The sequence below is a fragment of the Poeciliopsis prolifica genome, unplaced genomic scaffold (genome assembly GCF_027474105.1).
Source record: "Poeciliopsis prolifica strain line A6 unplaced genomic scaffold, Auburn_PproV2 SCAFFOLD038, whole genome shotgun sequence".
NCBI classification, from domain to species: domain Eukaryota; kingdom Metazoa; phylum Chordata; class Actinopteri; order Cyprinodontiformes; family Poeciliidae; genus Poeciliopsis; species Poeciliopsis prolifica.
Window position 1 is genome coordinate 3,606,758 of NW_026562413.1, and position 15,804 is coordinate 3,622,561.

General features: G+C 37.4%; 1 protein-coding gene across 2 annotated transcripts; it reads right to left on the bottom strand.

Annotated features, from left to right (window-relative positions):
* Positions 1-585: 585 nt before the first annotated feature.
* On the bottom strand, positions 586-14,963 carry LOC129375002 (neurocalcin-delta B). 2 transcript variants are annotated; one of them, XM_055053761.1, is made up of 4 exons: positions 14,718-14,963; positions 3,054-3,483; positions 1,400-1,505; positions 586-1,312 (listed from the first exon to the last, which is right to left on the bottom strand). In XM_055053761.1, exons 2-4 carry the CDS (start codon positions 3,429-3,431, stop codon positions 1,218-1,220), a joined length of 579 nt encoding a protein of 192 aa, XP_054909736.1. In that variant the 5' UTR covers positions 3,432-3,483; positions 14,718-14,963; the 3' UTR covers positions 586-1,217. The 2 variants fall into 2 exon arrangements, with proteins under 2 accessions (XP_054909736.1, XP_054909735.1); XM_055053760.1 differs by having other exon boundaries at positions 3,054-3,486.
* Positions 14,964-15,804: the final 841 nt, after the last annotated feature.

Sequence of the window (15,804 nt, forward strand, 5' to 3'; positions counted from 1 at the left end):
TCAGTTTTCACTCTGTGGAAAAGTTAAAAATACGACTGCTGGCATTTTACTCAGACAAAATCTGAACGTGAACATCATCACTCGTACAGAAGATTTTCGCTCTTTTTTTGTAGCTTTCTTGCACAGAAAATTTAATTCAATTCAACATTTCTTTCCTTGTGAGGGGAAATTAATTTCCTTAAAACTAATTGTGACAAAGCCAAACGTGCAAAAACACCTGGTTCTCTCCTTTTGCTCAAAACATGTCTAGCATAAATATGCGTGAATACACTGTACAAGTTTCTTAACATATTTGTCAAGTAAAAGAAGTTAAAATATCTGTCACATTCCAGTATTTTAAGCATAAAATTGAAAGTGTAATCTTGCGCTGCAGCAAAACGCTGCAACGTTAACGTCAGAATAAAATGAGAACATACTATATATCCATATATCTTATTTTTTTTTCTCCTTTCACACTTACACTGCGGTTGCAGAGAAACAATCGCAGCTCGGTTTATGCGTAACGTAGTCGCTCTCCAGAGACCATGCAGGTACACTCAGCGCGTCACGCAGAATCAATCAAAAAAAAATCAAATAAAAAATCTTTCAAAAAAAAAATAATACAGTACATAAAAATCATATTCAACATTTAAAACAATGATTCCCAGATCTTGTGACTGAATGACTGCTCTGTAGCCCCAGACCGACATGCTTCATTTCCCCCAGTGTTGACAGTGAGCTGCATCGCAATACTTGGTAAAGATCTGTGCGTCGCCACTCGGCAAACCGGGTCAAGTCACACGGATAAAACCAACGTCGTTCTCTTTAAATAGGAAATCCTGCTTTTAAAAATAAAATAAAAAAATAAACGGGTAAAAACGCACTTGAATTTGCTTCAGCGTACCTCCTGGATGAGCTGCGTCGTCCCTGCCGACTGTGATCTCGCAGCGCAGGGAAAACCTTCTCCATTTCAACGAGTCTTTGATGGTCATTTCAGTCCTTCAAGTCAAATCTGTACCGCAGATCAGACCCGCGTTTGTGCAGAACCTTTGACCGAACACAGAGGCCCGTGAACAGTGTGTGAAAGACTATTTACAGACGTATATATTGTGCTTCGGCACAGCATGCGTCTGTGTGTTCATGCGCCTCTCTATAGGTCAAAGTATTACATTTCAAAAGTCTCAGGTGGGTCAAATGGGAGCCATTTTGAAAATGTGCTAATGTATCAGTCCAGTTTCCTACTGCCCAGCACTGCTGGGGTCACACTGCAGCAGTCGCACGATGGACGGGTCGTTCTTTGCTCCCTCCACAAACTCCTCCAGGGACAGTTTACCTGAAACAAAGAACATTTCATGTCATTCAAAACAGGTTTTGTCTCAAGAATGCTCAAGTTAGAGTTGAGGACTCTGAGCAGCCTTACCGTCTCGATTTGTGTCCATCTGCCTGAAGATTTTGTCAGTGCGCTTCTCGGGTGTGGATTCGTCTTCTGGCATTTTCATCACAGAGGAGACCATCTTGTAAATGGCCTGAAAAAAAAAAACATCAATAAGTATTGATTTTGATGTTTTCAGAGATTCTTTACCCAATCTGACTTATTTTGAGATATTTTACCCATTAACAACTGGAAAAATACCTCCTGGTCATTTTCACTTTAAATAATGCAGAGAATCGTGGACAATAAGGGAGATTCGTATTCTGATTGATGATATGCAAACATTTGGAGCTGTGACAAAGTACAGACACAGAGGGACAAAAAAACAAAAATAGCATAGTTTTTTTAAAAAGAACCAAAAAAATCAAGAGGTATGAAGATTTCTATATGGCATTGTAAACAGTTTTATTTAATCTTTCCAGTTTTGTTTGGCATCGCTGTAAAAACTATTTCTGTCTTATTCTAAATGCTTATTAAATCTTGCTGAAGTGTTGTGGAGATTTAAAAAAAACAAACACATTTTCACTTCAGACATCAACTAGAAATAAAGAAAACTAACTTGGAAAACGGAATTACGCAGTCTGCTTGATGTAGCTCTACGTTGTGTGATGAAACAACATGTGTAGAGGATTGTGTGTGTGTGTGTGTGTGTGTGTGTGTGTGTGTGTGTGTGTGTGTGTGTGTGTGTGTGTGTGTGTGTGTGTGTGTGTGTGTGTGTGTGTGTGACGCACAGTGAGGAATCTAAAGTGTCCCACTCATTAAAACACAGAACTTGATTTAGCTGCATGTGAAGAGCGCACAGTGAAATCAACTCTCCTCCAGGTGAGTCTAATTCAGAGAAATCTGAGAACCAGAAAGGAATTGATATTTGCCACTATGACACAGAACAGAAGAGATGATGATGAATATTTCAGTAGGGTTGCAAAATTCAAATGGAAAGTTGGAAAAAACAAAATGTAAATACAAACGGACTGCCTTTTCCAGGGAATTTAAATATAATCAGATGCATATTTTTGAAAAAAAGACTATTCATAAATGTACGTAAATATCTATTTTAGGAGATTTGTAGTAATTTTGAAAAGAACCATCATTTTACCAGTACGTTTAGGATTAAAACAAAAACAGAGGATGCATTTTTTTTTCTTCTGTCAGATGGAAAATTGTGTGCAATTTAGAAAATCCAGGAGGTAATGACAAGAAAAACATATAGAAGCAATTTATTGGACCTTTTTGTCAAAATTCTTTGTAGAAATTCAAAGCAAACGTTGCAGGAACAAAATGAAAAAGTGTTAAAAAAAAAACAAAAAAGAACAATATTACAATATTGTTATATCAATATTGTAATCATCATTTTGTACTTTATATTTTTCATCCATAGTTATTGTTTAAGGTCCAAAAAGCCACTTGTGGTTCCGGAGCTGCATGTTGGAGGCCACAGGACCAAACATTTAAAATTACTCAAAAGTTAATGCAAACTTTTCAGTTTGGAATATCTCCAATATTCAAAGAGCTTAACTTTTTTTTCCTAGCTTTACATCACAAATATTCAAATGACATTTTGACTTCGAAGAGCCTTGAGGCGAGGAAGCAAAATGTAGCAGCATTTAAAGACGAACAAAAACGCCTGACAAAAAAATCTTACCGTTACAATCTCCAACATCTCCGCCTTGCTGATGTATCCGTTCCCGTCCAGGTCGTACATGCTGAACGCCCACTTCAGCTTCTGGTCCAGCCGGCCGCGGGACGTGACGCTCAGGGCGATGATGAACTCCCTGAAGTCTATAGTCCCGTCGGCGTTGGCGTCGAACGTGCGGAAGACGTGCTCGGCGAACTTTGAGGCGTCTCCGTACGGGAAGAAGTTGGCGTAGATCTTCTTGAACTCCTCCATGTTGAGGGCGCCGCTGGGGCAGTCCCGCAGGAAGCCCTTGTACCACTCGGTGATCTCGTGCTCGGTGAAGTCCGTGTTCTCCATCAGGTCCTGCATGACGTCCGGGCGGAGTTTGCTGTTCTGTTTGCCCATGGCTGCTTGTTTTGGAGGAGCTTCTGGAGGTGAGGGGCAGCGGCGCTTTGGACTGCTGGACAAGACACAAGAGAATGTTAATAATCGCATGAAAACGAGAGCGAGCGGAAAAAATAGAGACAGAAATGAAAACAATTGTAAATGTTCACACAAAAATATTAAAGCATATATATAAATATATATATATAAATTTAAATAAAAATTAAGTGAACACGCCCTGCCTAAATGCTAATGGTCAACACCATCAGAGAGGAAGTTGTTACTGAGGGAAGGAGATTCACAATCGGATTTCCAAAACTGAAGCACAACAGTGTGAGCAACTTCAACAAGGCGAGAAAAAGCTTTTAAAATTCATTTGTTTCTGATTCTCACCACTTTAATTGTTTCAACTATATTAACAGGCAGGATAATTATCCGCAGTATAAAAAAAATTAAGAAAACACGTTGCACTCGTACTCTAAAAGGTTTCTAAACCTTTTACCAGCCTTTTTGCCAAGCTGAATAATTAGAAAATGAAGACAAAATAAGCATTATAATATCCTCCTTTATATGTAATTCCAAAATGCAAAAGCATATCACAACAGAAATGAACAATACGCAAGATAAAGGAGAAACGGAGACCACCGAATGCTTGCAGGGAGCAGAACCCATGTAGATGCACCAACCACACCTGTTGATAACCACGCGCCTGATAATGCGCCTCTGCAAGCATCTCTGCAGATGCAACTCACATTTCCTGCAAGAACTTTGAGGCTCGTTGTCGAAGCAGCTTTTCAGCCTTGCTAATATTTGTTGAGCTGTAAAATTTATGACAGATTCAAGGAACTGACAGGTTCAGTGAAAGATCGTAAACTATTTTTTTGGAAACAAGATCTTTTACAGGAAGAAAATAAGAAAAAAACGTCTTCTGTAAAGCTAAAGATTATGGCAGCTAAAAGCAGCAATAGCAGGTTAAAACTAAGAATAACTTATTCTAAGCACTTCACATTAGAGACTTCAGTTGATGGTTTTCTTTCTTTAAAAAAGTAACAAATGTCAAAGTAGTGCCTTTGTTAAAAAAGTACAGACTCAAAAAGAAGGAAGAAACTGATTTAATTTACATTAGGCTTCATTGTAGGGCTTTGGAAAACTACTATTAATGAACTATTAATTACTATTAATGTTTTTATCAAACTCGTATTAGTGTTGTGCCTGTGAGACACTGATGAATATTTTTAGCATTTTAAATCACATCCTAATCATCGTTGGAAAATACATCTGGCCACACATGCTGTGTTTTTTTGTGTTTTTTTAAAGTAACTCTGTTCTGCAAACGTTCCAATCAAAGTACACTGAGAATTACTAGTAACATTTAGGAGAGCAATGCAGTAAATAGTACAGCAGGGAGCGCTAACGAGTAAAGAAATGTGGTATATAAAGTTGTAACCATGGACACAATAATTTATTCAGCATTAGTTGCTATGGTTACAATGTTTTTGCCCCATAAAAACAGTAAAAACTACTCATTTGTTGAATTTTATTTCGTTTTGTGCTATAACATCTTAAACGAGCTCTTGTTAATGGAAGTGCGATAAAATATTCACAACCAAGACGCTGGTGTGACAGCATTAAACAACAAGCCAGTTAGTTCTACGTCTATTGAGGGGTACCTCAAGGCTCCATCTTGGGTTCAATCTCATTCTCATTGAAGCCTACTTCTATTGAGCCATTTTTTTCACAAAGCAGCTGAAACATATACTTTGATTTGTTTCCGCTATGATGATAATATCTATGCATAAATCTCTGTACCACAGCAAGAGAGATGTGTAAAAACATGAATGGGGAGACAAATCTTTTAATCTGTGATTACTGCTATTCGTTTTAATAGAAATCTTGGTATGGTTTTAGATGACACTTTGGAATTTATTATGCTAATAAATAAATGCTTTTGCTATTCTTTGTTCTCTGCTGTTTTTAAATACAAGTATTGACTTAACTAATCTACTTATTTGCTTAATATTCCGTTGATAATGACTTTTCAGGCTGAAACCGAACAACCAACCAAGCAAGAACACACTCGTATGGAAAGTTTTGGACTGCGAGAGGAAGACAGAAGAACCTTTAAAAGCACAAAGAAAACACACAGACTTCATATAGAAAGATGTCGGACTGGGATTCAAACCCAGAACCTCCTTCCTGCAAGAACAGCCAACCACTCCACCGTACAGCAGACTCAACGCATTTCCACGACAGGCCTCAAAGTTGGATTTTATTTAGGACCAGTGTTATGCTTGTTTCTTATTCATGCACTTTTCATTTCAAGTTATTCTCCATCTGAACCACCACTTCCATTACATTTGCATTTTAATTGCTTCATAGATTGTGGTGCATAATGATGGTTTCTGAGGCAAAGGAGAAACAACAAGCAGCGCAGTCATTCTTGTTACCACAGTCAGATAAAAATAAAAATAAAAACTTTACAGAATGCTTTCGACTCACATTAGAAATTAATAACGCTTCCTGGAAAGCCTAATAGCTTATTCAGTTGTTTGCTTTTAGTTTTAATCGAAAACACGCAGCATCCATCCAGTCCTACTGTTTACAAGATGACTAAAATGTTTTGCCCGCTATTATTATAAACAAGACTGATAAGGTTAATTAGTACCACTCCTGAGAGTTTTGTCAAAACAGCAAGAGCTACAAAATTAGCTAATGGGATGTGTTTTTAAGGTCAATATTTGCTTTACCAACAATTCAGCAACTAGAAAAATTCAATAACAGTTCTGTAATGTGAAAATCTTTCATTTCAACCCCTTACTAGAGAGAGAAAGAGCACTTTTGGCAAGATAAAGAAATGCTTTCAACCTCAGCCTGATTAGAGTAGTTAATGTAGATGCTTTCCAAATAGGATTGCAATTATACACAAGACAAAAAAAGAAACTGCTTTCAGTTTTTCTCGTCATCTTTGTACACATCTTTGAAAAACAAGACAAGAAACTGGAAACTGAAGCAATTTCAATGATATCCTTCTTGAGAGATGTTTTAAGATAAACAACAATTATGCAAATCTATATTTTCTTTATACTAGTAAATAATTTTGGTTTAACTTCACATTTCTGGCAAGAATAAATAAACTACCAGACTACCCAATGACCAAATGAGGAGTTTCAAATGTTCTTGGATCTCCATTAGAGATTAATTGATCAAAGCTTTTGACCTTCTGACGTTAGGATTTGCAAGAACTGCAAGATAAGAACAGCAATGAACATGAATACCGCTTTCCAACCATAAGGAGTCCATTTAATGAGATAAGACAGGAATAAATGAACGCAGGTTATATAGGCACATGAAAGAATAAATAAAGTTTTACACTAGCAATTAGCATGACTAGTATGACTACATTTCTAGCATTATATGAATTTCCCAAAGAAAATACATTGTTTCCTTAACTGAGATTTCTAAAAGTTTGCCATCATTCCTACTTTTAGCAGGATCCAAAAAAGACAGACTCCAAACTTAAAAGATAAAATCAAGAAAATGTTTTCTGCAATAAGTCTTGCTCTCCCTTGCTCTTTCAGTCAGAAACATCTCACCATGTATTTTTTTTTTTTATGTTTCTGTTTTAATTTGCTTTTTTCTCCTCAGTGTTTCTGACTTCCTTTATAATCCTATCTGCAATGAAAGGGTTTGGTATTTCTGTTAAAACTGTTTTTTCCACAGATAAATGGTAAAAAAAAAACAAAAAAAAAAACTACCTCTTCTTAATTCAGAAATAGTTTCCATAATGAAGATTAAGTTTCACTTATGGTGCTTTTACTGACAGGTAAAAGATTGGATTTTCCAGTTTTCAACAGGCTAAAAATCTGCACAACCCACTCATCTTTCTATGTTCTGTTTGCATGCAACTCCTGCAAATCCCTTTACAACAACATTCTGATGTGCGGAAATTAAAGTAATTAAGATTTCCAACCAAAATACTATCTAATAAGTGTATTTAATCCAATATTTTGTTTGTGAAAGTGTTTTTCACTTTGGTGAGCTGAAACAGACAAAAACAATTGTGTGCCCAATTATCATGTTTCAACCGAGTGTCTGCAGCGACGACATTCCCATTGGCTGATTATCTTTGTTTATTTTAAAACAAGATGACGGGGTGAGAACTCAGGCCTGCATCGAACATCCCATCAGCCAGTCACCCTAAGATCTCCTCTATTTCTGACTCCGTGAGATCACCGGCCACAATTAACCGTTAAGGCTCTTACCTGCTGCTCCTGGCAGACTGGAGCCCACAAGCTTACATAAGCGGGGCTTTGACAAGTGCTAAGTTCACGTGGTGTGGGCAGATTCTCGCTCAAGCATCCCAGGAGGCCTGGACAAGTGACTGAAAGCTAGTTCAACCTTCTGAGCTGAGAACAGGCCAGAGATAGAGCTGCTGACCTCAGCTAAAGCAGTCAGAGTGGATCTGAGCAGAACAGGCCAACACTTTCAGTTTCTTGGAGTCCAAGACAGAACTTACCAGAAATCAACAATGCAATCTGTTCTCTCAAACATCTGATGTTTAATGCATGTTTTTCAATAGAAAACTTGACACTTAACTTTTTTTTTTTTTTTTGCATTTTTAATATTGTATTAAGCCTAATGTGTTTCTGAACACATCAATTATGATCTTGAAACACATATCTTTCTGTTTCCATTTGATTAACAATGTTTCCCACCATCATTAAACTTTGGTTTGGGGAAGTTCAACTTGACTGATCATATTTACTAAATGTAAAATTAAATAATGTCAAGGTTTATCCCAGGTTACTATAAGCCTGGCAGACCACCAGGCTTCACTTGCGTCCCCACCAGGCTTAAACATTTTTAAACTCCAAAACACAGCGAGTCGCTGGATGAATGACCGCCCAGCGCCACAACCGCCGGGCGAAGCAAGTTTCCTGAGGGAAACCTCGAATTTATTTGAACTCGAAAAGTGCTTCCGTGTGCCTATATAACCGGGCCTATATAACCGGGCAACTTCAACACTTCTACTGAACACTTAAGACACCTGAAAAATCTACATTTTGTCTCCAGATTCCCAAAGAAAGGAAGCAAATTCATAAATAAAAATACTAATTATGGCTTAAGAAGTAAATCCTAATTTAGGCATCACAGATTTACTTATTGTTCTTATTTTAAACTCCAAAGTTCATCAAAGAAGCTATTTCGCAAATTTACAGACCAGAATAATGTAACTTTTTACTTTTATAATAACACATAAATCGATTATTGCATTCTTTTAAAAATAATATTTTTTTTTACTGACTAAATCTGGAGACTGTGATTTCATACAGTTGTTCCTAAGAAATGTTGCTAGAATAAAGACATACTTGCTCAGTACTGTTGTTCAAACAGAGATAAGATGAGCAGCTGGGGTCTCTCTAGTGTACTTAAGTTCGTCTGTTCTTCGTCTCAGAACATCTTGTTGCCCACTTATGTAACATACACAGGTCTCCATTTATATCCTGCAGGTAAGCTTCGACGCAAGAGTCCAGCAGATAATCCAAGAACAGAGGGAGATGAAGGAAGCTGTCTGAGAGCCAAAAGGACTGAAAAGTACCAGATTACTGACCATATGAATGAGGCGCCCACTTGAGGAGTGATGCATCTTTCATCAGGCTTACTACATCAATTTTACTTAAAACAGTAAAAAAAAAAAAAAAACGACGACTTTTCATCTCTGCAGTAATAACATTTCCAAATCAGAAGTAGCCATCAGACCAGATCAAATATAAAAACTACAACTAATGTTTCTGCTGAAATTAAAACATATTATATAGTTCTGTTTAAACCTGTCACAAAAAGCAGTAAATCAATTAATTGCATAAAAACTTGAAATGAGCTCAATAAAATCCATTTGAATGATTGTTTTTCTTGTCTGACTGGACAGCAGCAGGTTTCTGGTGCATTGGTCTCAACTAGTCCCTTTCTTGAAGGGACATTTTATTTAGAGATTTGAATATTCAATTTATTTTGGATAATTAAAATTTCTTCTAGGTTCAACGTTAAATGCACTGTAGAAATTAAAGCATATTGATCTAGTAGAGGCTGTACTAGCATTATTATGTCATTATCCAATTGTATCACTTGAAAATGGCTCAAAACATTATTGTTTTTTGCAATAATGTCTGGAACAATTTATCATCCAGCAAGATGTGTTATTGCTACAGGCCTAGTTCTGCAACAAAACAAACACACTCAGTCTGATTGCTGATTTAATCAGCAGTTCTGCTTTGTCTTTGTCTGCTAGTGAACAATTACTGCAGATTGGAAGCAACATTTGTTTTGTGTTGTTAGAGAAGAATCATTCAATTTAGTCCCAAAACACTGGGCTATGCCAAGTCTGATCAGCAGGTTAAATACAGAAAAATCTGGAGTGTTTGTTTTTTTTTTTAACTCTTCTTCTATTCATAAAATGCGAATTACGAACACCTGCTGTATAAACCAACATTTTGTCTCTAATGACCTGAAGAAATAAAAATAAGGAAAATAATTGATCTTGTCATTCCTTCATTTTTATTTGGATTCAAAATTAAAATAATATTATTGCTATATCTTACTTCTTGTACCGTTTCTCCTTGTTAACATTGTTGCAGATGACGAAAACTGAGTCGAGCTCGAAAGTGGAGCCTTTACCGTTTTAGTCAAACCATTAGCACCAGTCAAGTTAAAGTTAAATGCCATGCCAAGAGACAGAAACTAGTGCACATGAACCACTTTTACCCTAAAAACCACAAATTTGATCTCTCTATGGTTTAATCTACGTGCATGCAAAGAACTTAGGATGCATGTACCTCTTTAATTCAAACTGACTAATTCGAAAGATGAAATGTTCACACTTGGTAAAGCTTAATAATTTGGGAGAAATGTTAAAGGCTTTAAAAACTGCACCTGTCTCAGAAAAATAAAAAAAAATTAAAATACACAAGCTCTTGACTGCAAATGCGGCCCATTTGCAATCAAGCTGCCATATAAAGCAGCTGCCGCCCAGCATAACTTTTGGAGCAGGGAGCGCTCACGTTACAAGCACCGTGGCGGTGTGTGTTCACTGCAGCGGCTCCTTGAATGTCTGGGTGCAACTCAATCTGCCGTGTTATTTAGTGTGAGGTCAGAAAGAGACCGCTGTTGGTCTGAGCTGTACCACAGAGTGGTTCAAGAAATGGTCCTGTGAAAGCTTTCAGTTCATCAAACAACAAAAGTCAACTAAACCAAGTTGGGAGTAAAGCGAAAAGATTTTAAGTCCAATTTAATTCTTCAAACCTGCATGGTTTGATAAAGGTAAATAAAAACTTCCACTCACAGTTAATTGGTTCCATGCAAGAGAATAGAAATGCAATCAATCGGTCGGCCAGAGATTACAACAAACATTTTGAATTTTGTCCTTGTGGTCATTAAATGCATCAGAATCCACAGCTTATACTTTCATGCTAGCTCTCTCAAGGACCCGCAAGCTCATTTTTCTCTTTCAGCCTTTTTAGTTTGTAGAAAATTAAAAGGTTGAAATCAAAATTGCTATCAGCCAGGAAGAAGCCCAATGGTACATCCCTAATTTGAAGTCAAATCGAACTGAAAAAAAATTGCTAAACTACTAATTGCATCCAGTTAGACAGAAAATAATTGCAAACTGTGGATTTCTGCAGAAGAAATCCACAGTTTGTGGCAGGACTATCGACTAATGCTCTCTTCTTGAGCAAAAATGACACATTTCTGAAGGTGTTTTTGATACCACGTATTTACTGCTAAATATACAAAAGTGGTAAACTCTTCCTCCCGCAGGTGCTTATTAAAGCCAACCCTTCGTAGCCCATTTAAAACCGCGATTAAAATACTTGTGAATCACCATAAAAACCCCATACTATTTAATAATAAATAGTATGTTTTAATTACAGACTTTCATTTTTATCTTTTATTATTTGTCAGTTTTTAAAAGAAAGGGGGAAAAAAATGGCATCTCCTCTTTGTACGCGAAACCCAAGGGAGAAATTTCATCATAATTCAGCACACATCAGCTCCCATTGTGAGACGGAGAGCTCTTTGCGTCAAGGCGCTGCAGAAAACCACAATCATGACACTGAAGCCATTATGAGGAGCGGATGAGAACAAGATAAAAAAATGCCACTGACGGCAGAGAGAGACGGAGGGAAGAGCTGCAAAACAGACTGAGCATTGGACAAACACTCAGAGAAAATTGTTGCTGATTATATGTGGAGAGCACCGCTCATTTTTCCCTGAATGTCGAAACAAAAGCCAGCAGAGATGGAAATGTCAATGTGACAACTGAACGTCTCCCATTCCTCTCTGTCACCGTTATTTCCTGCAGTGCATGAGGAAAAGAACATGCAGTTACCTATCAAAAACATTCTGTATCTTTCTGTTCCTCACTCACTCCATCTACTTTTTTTTTTCTTTCTCTTTTAAGTACTAATTCAATTCAAAACCCGCCGACTGCCTCATCGACGGGCCAAACTACAGGCCGAGCCGCCCTCCACTGTGGTCAGATCCGGCCCAAAACAAATGGAAAACACACCCGAGCAGGCAAAAATAGAACATCTGTTCAAATTTAGCAAACTTCTGTCGGAGATCCGCATCTTGAAATGTTTAGAGAAAAGCCTCAACACCTCAGTGTTAATCCAGCTCAAATTGCTGGACTACTAAAATTAAATCCATAAAAATCCAGATGCCACACAGCTGTGTTTGCTGAGGTTTCTCTTTTGTTTGTTTCCTCTGTCCAACAGAGCATCTTCCTTTTTATTTCCTGCAGCTAAGTGTTTGTTTCATCAGGATGACTAAACCTCCTCTTTTGACACTAACATTTATGTGTCTATTTCAGTGTCTATTAACACCCCCAGGAATGCATTACAGGGTCTGACAGAGGAAGTTCGACCATAAATCATATAACATACTGGCTAGACTTCCCACTGTGTGAATAAAAGTACTCCAGCTTCACAGTATTTACACAGTATTTAAAACAAAATCAATATATCACATAATCTGACTTGAATCCATAAAAACTGTCTGCACATATCTTTATTTATTTTTGTTTTTTTAAATAGACTCATCCACCTGGCCAGCAGTGCACAGTAAAGCACAAAACGGAGCTGCAGTATGATGCCTCTTTCCAAAACCGTGGCCAATATGATGGCTTTGCTGGCACCTTGCTGGAAGAACTGTAAACTTTAAGACTTCTTCACAGCAGTACAGCTTTTCAGTTTGATGTTATGACTTAAAATAAAAAAAAATAAAAAATAATGTTTAGCTCTTTAAACTTCCAAGTAAGAAAATAAATAAATACAATGTCTCGTTAAGTCCAAAATCTAAGTAGAAAAGTCATAAAGCTCCAAACAACCTTTAATTCAAAATTTAATATAACTGCCTTTTAAAAAAGCTTTAATAATAGCTAAAGAAAAAAGATCAAGTTTATAAACTGCAACGGACAAAAGAAGCTCAAATGCCATTCTTGGTACTTGTAGCACAGACAAGAACCAAGACTTCAAATAAAAACATAAGGAAGGTCTGTATTGTTCAAATCAATCCAAAATGATTTGATTGTTTCAATCAAATCATTTATGATTAAGTTGATTGTTTCAATCAAATCATTGATTGTTGATTTGATTGAAACATTCAAATTATTTTAGTTAATATTTCTTAACACATTTTACCAGCACTTACTAGATTTCTAAACAATTTGAAAACAAATTTTGACAAAAAAAAAAAACTTTATCCCAGATTTTAGGCGATTGAAATGTTCTCTCTATCCTAATTTCTAACCTACAGAAAGATTTTTGATCCTAGTATATTTTAATTTACGCTTTCGTGAACATACCTAGTAGAGTCTGATAAGCCTCAAGTCACCTGAAGAAAAAACATTTTCTCATTTCAGATGTTGAGAATTTAAAATTTAAAAAAGAAATACAACATGAACTTTTGTTTCCAACAGCATGCACTCTGGTATTGCTTTTATAGTCAAACTATACTTTGTCTAATGAGATATCTTGACTCTAAAAACAGTTACAAGTCAAATAAGTGACATTTATTCAAACCACATAAAAAGTAAAACATTCTAATACGATGTAAGTTTGTAGGCTTCCAGCAGTCTTAGTAATATCATTTGAAAAGTCTCCACCATTCTTATATAAAACTCCAATGAAATTTTGCTAATTTTTCTAAAAGCTGCAAAGCCTCACATTGTGAGGCAATCCCAAGCTCTCTACTTGTCTCCACAAATCTCCAATTTAAAAAAACAACACCTCACAAATACAATCTCACAACACTAGAGAATAATCTGCAATCAGATTGAATCTCTCTTGTGCAGACACCTTCTTCTATTTGAATCCTGCTCCTTGTGCTCAAAATGTTGTGCTCTCAAAAGGTCACAGATACAGTCATTTCATGAAAATGTGCAGAGAAAACAGACCTGAGAGAAAAGCTTGCAGCCCCACAGAGGAAGTTGAAGTGCAAGACACAGGAGTCAAAAAGGAGCCACAAATATTGGTGCATTAAATCTGAGCACAGAAAGATAACTTTGGGCACACTTTTTTGAGTGTGAGAGCAACATTTTAAGTGAGAGAGGTGCAATATAAGAGATGCATGCTCAACAAAAAAAAAAATCCCCCAAATGTCTGACATTCATTTGTATGAATGACTCCCTGTTTCAGCTTACAATAGCTTGGGGAGTGAAAACAGAGTGATTGCTCCATCTCTATTGACCGAATGCACACACAAGTTACCAGACACATTCATTTGCAGGAGAGCAAACATTTCCACGGGCTTGTCAAGGTGAAACAAGTGCAGTAAAAGCTGCCTTCTTTCTCCTGCTTTATTCTACTGACTCGACTGATGGGCTATTCGCTGAAACGAGATACTCACTCAAGCTTTGTGCGGTCTCCACTTCCTGTGTTCACGCTTTTAGTGCAAATACAGCGAACACCTCTGAGAACTTCTCTGGAGGTTCGTTAAGGATAAAAAAGGACCAGCCTCATCCGATTAGAAATGTAGGTGAAGCCTGATCAACCGTTAGTGTAATAATGCTGCTGCTGCTGCTGCTGCTGCTGCAGGGCAAAGTTATGGAAGAAACTGTCAAGTGTTGTTTCTAAAAAAAAAAACATAAAGTTACCTCGACGGCTTAACAGTGATGGAAAGTCACAGAAGAGAGTATTGTTTGGGTTGTAAGCTCATTTCAACTGCTTTGAGAAGGAATGAAAGTATCAGGAAGAGGGGACACTCAGTAAAGAGGGAAGGGAAGGACGGGGACGTTAGCCCACAACATACCTCGCTTTTTCAGTTGGCGTGGAGGGTTTCTTCTTTTTTTTAAAAAAGCCTCCTTAATAGTCCATTAACCTCGAGTCGGGGAGCGGTGGTGGAGTCGGAGGAACCGGTAGCTGAAGCCGCACAGGCGCTGTAACTCTCAGCTGCTGCTCTCCGTCCAAACTCCGAAGCGAGGCTGACTGTTTTCTCAACCGCCGCTCACTCAGACTCCGCTCAGCCCCGCTGCTCCTCACAGCGGCGTCACGTGGGACCGCGGCGACCAATGGGAGGCGGCGTTGTCCTGGCAACAGGAGTCGGCACATGAATGGCGATTAGCTTGAGAAGTTTCCCTTCCACAGAAAGTTGTTGGGGTTTTTCTGTCATATAATCTCTGTTTTAGAAGGGAAACGTTACAAATGCCCTGTCATGATTGGGAGATACAGAAGATATTGTCATTGTGACTTTAAGGGTTTTTGGAAGCTGAAATTCTAATCTTTTAGAATTTATGATTTTATCATAATTCGTACTAAGAATTTGAAAGTGGAAATTATGATGTTAGAGATTTAGTTTGACTTTTTGAGAGCCAACAGTTCTCAAAAAGTAGGATCAAATATTACATTTTGCATCTCATTGGGACATTGTGATTCAAGAAAAGCATGTAATCATCATATCACTGTTGACTATTGAATAATTAATTCAGTTGCAATTAACCCTCATTTTATCCTCACGTCGCTTTGTGTCCGCCACACTCTCTGAACTTTAGCATGGTCACTGAAATCTTTATGAGGTGAGGGTCTAAAGGTCAGTGACATTTAATCCATCGGGCCAAATACTGTTGGCTTCTCGACCTTGAACGCATCACACTTTCATTCTAATAGCAAAATAGATCATTCATTCCAGTTGTCCTATGTGGCTACGTTTTGCAGAAGATTATGTTTCCATGTCGTAAAGCTCTGGTTCATATGATCAGAGTCGATGTCTGTGGCAATAATAGCAGGCAGTGTTAGGCAATATATATATATATGTAAGCAAATTTTTGGCATGCAAATTCTAACTCTGCCCAATGATGCTAAAGTCTCCTCTTCTAAAGTCTGTTATATCTCTTTTTATG

Coding starts and splice junctions, on each gene's coding strand:
- LOC129375002 (XM_055053761.1), bottom strand. CDS start 3,431: ATGGGCAAACAGAACAGCAAACTCCGCCCGGACGTCATGCAGGACCTG. Junction 1,506..3,053: donor AGATGTTGGAGATTGTAACG/GTAAGATTTTTT, acceptor TTTTTTTTTCAG/GCCATTTACAAGATGGTCTC. Junction 1,313..1,399: donor GATGGACACAAATCGAGACG/GTAAGGCTGCTC, acceptor TCTTTGTTTCAG/GTAAACTGTCCCTGGAGGAG.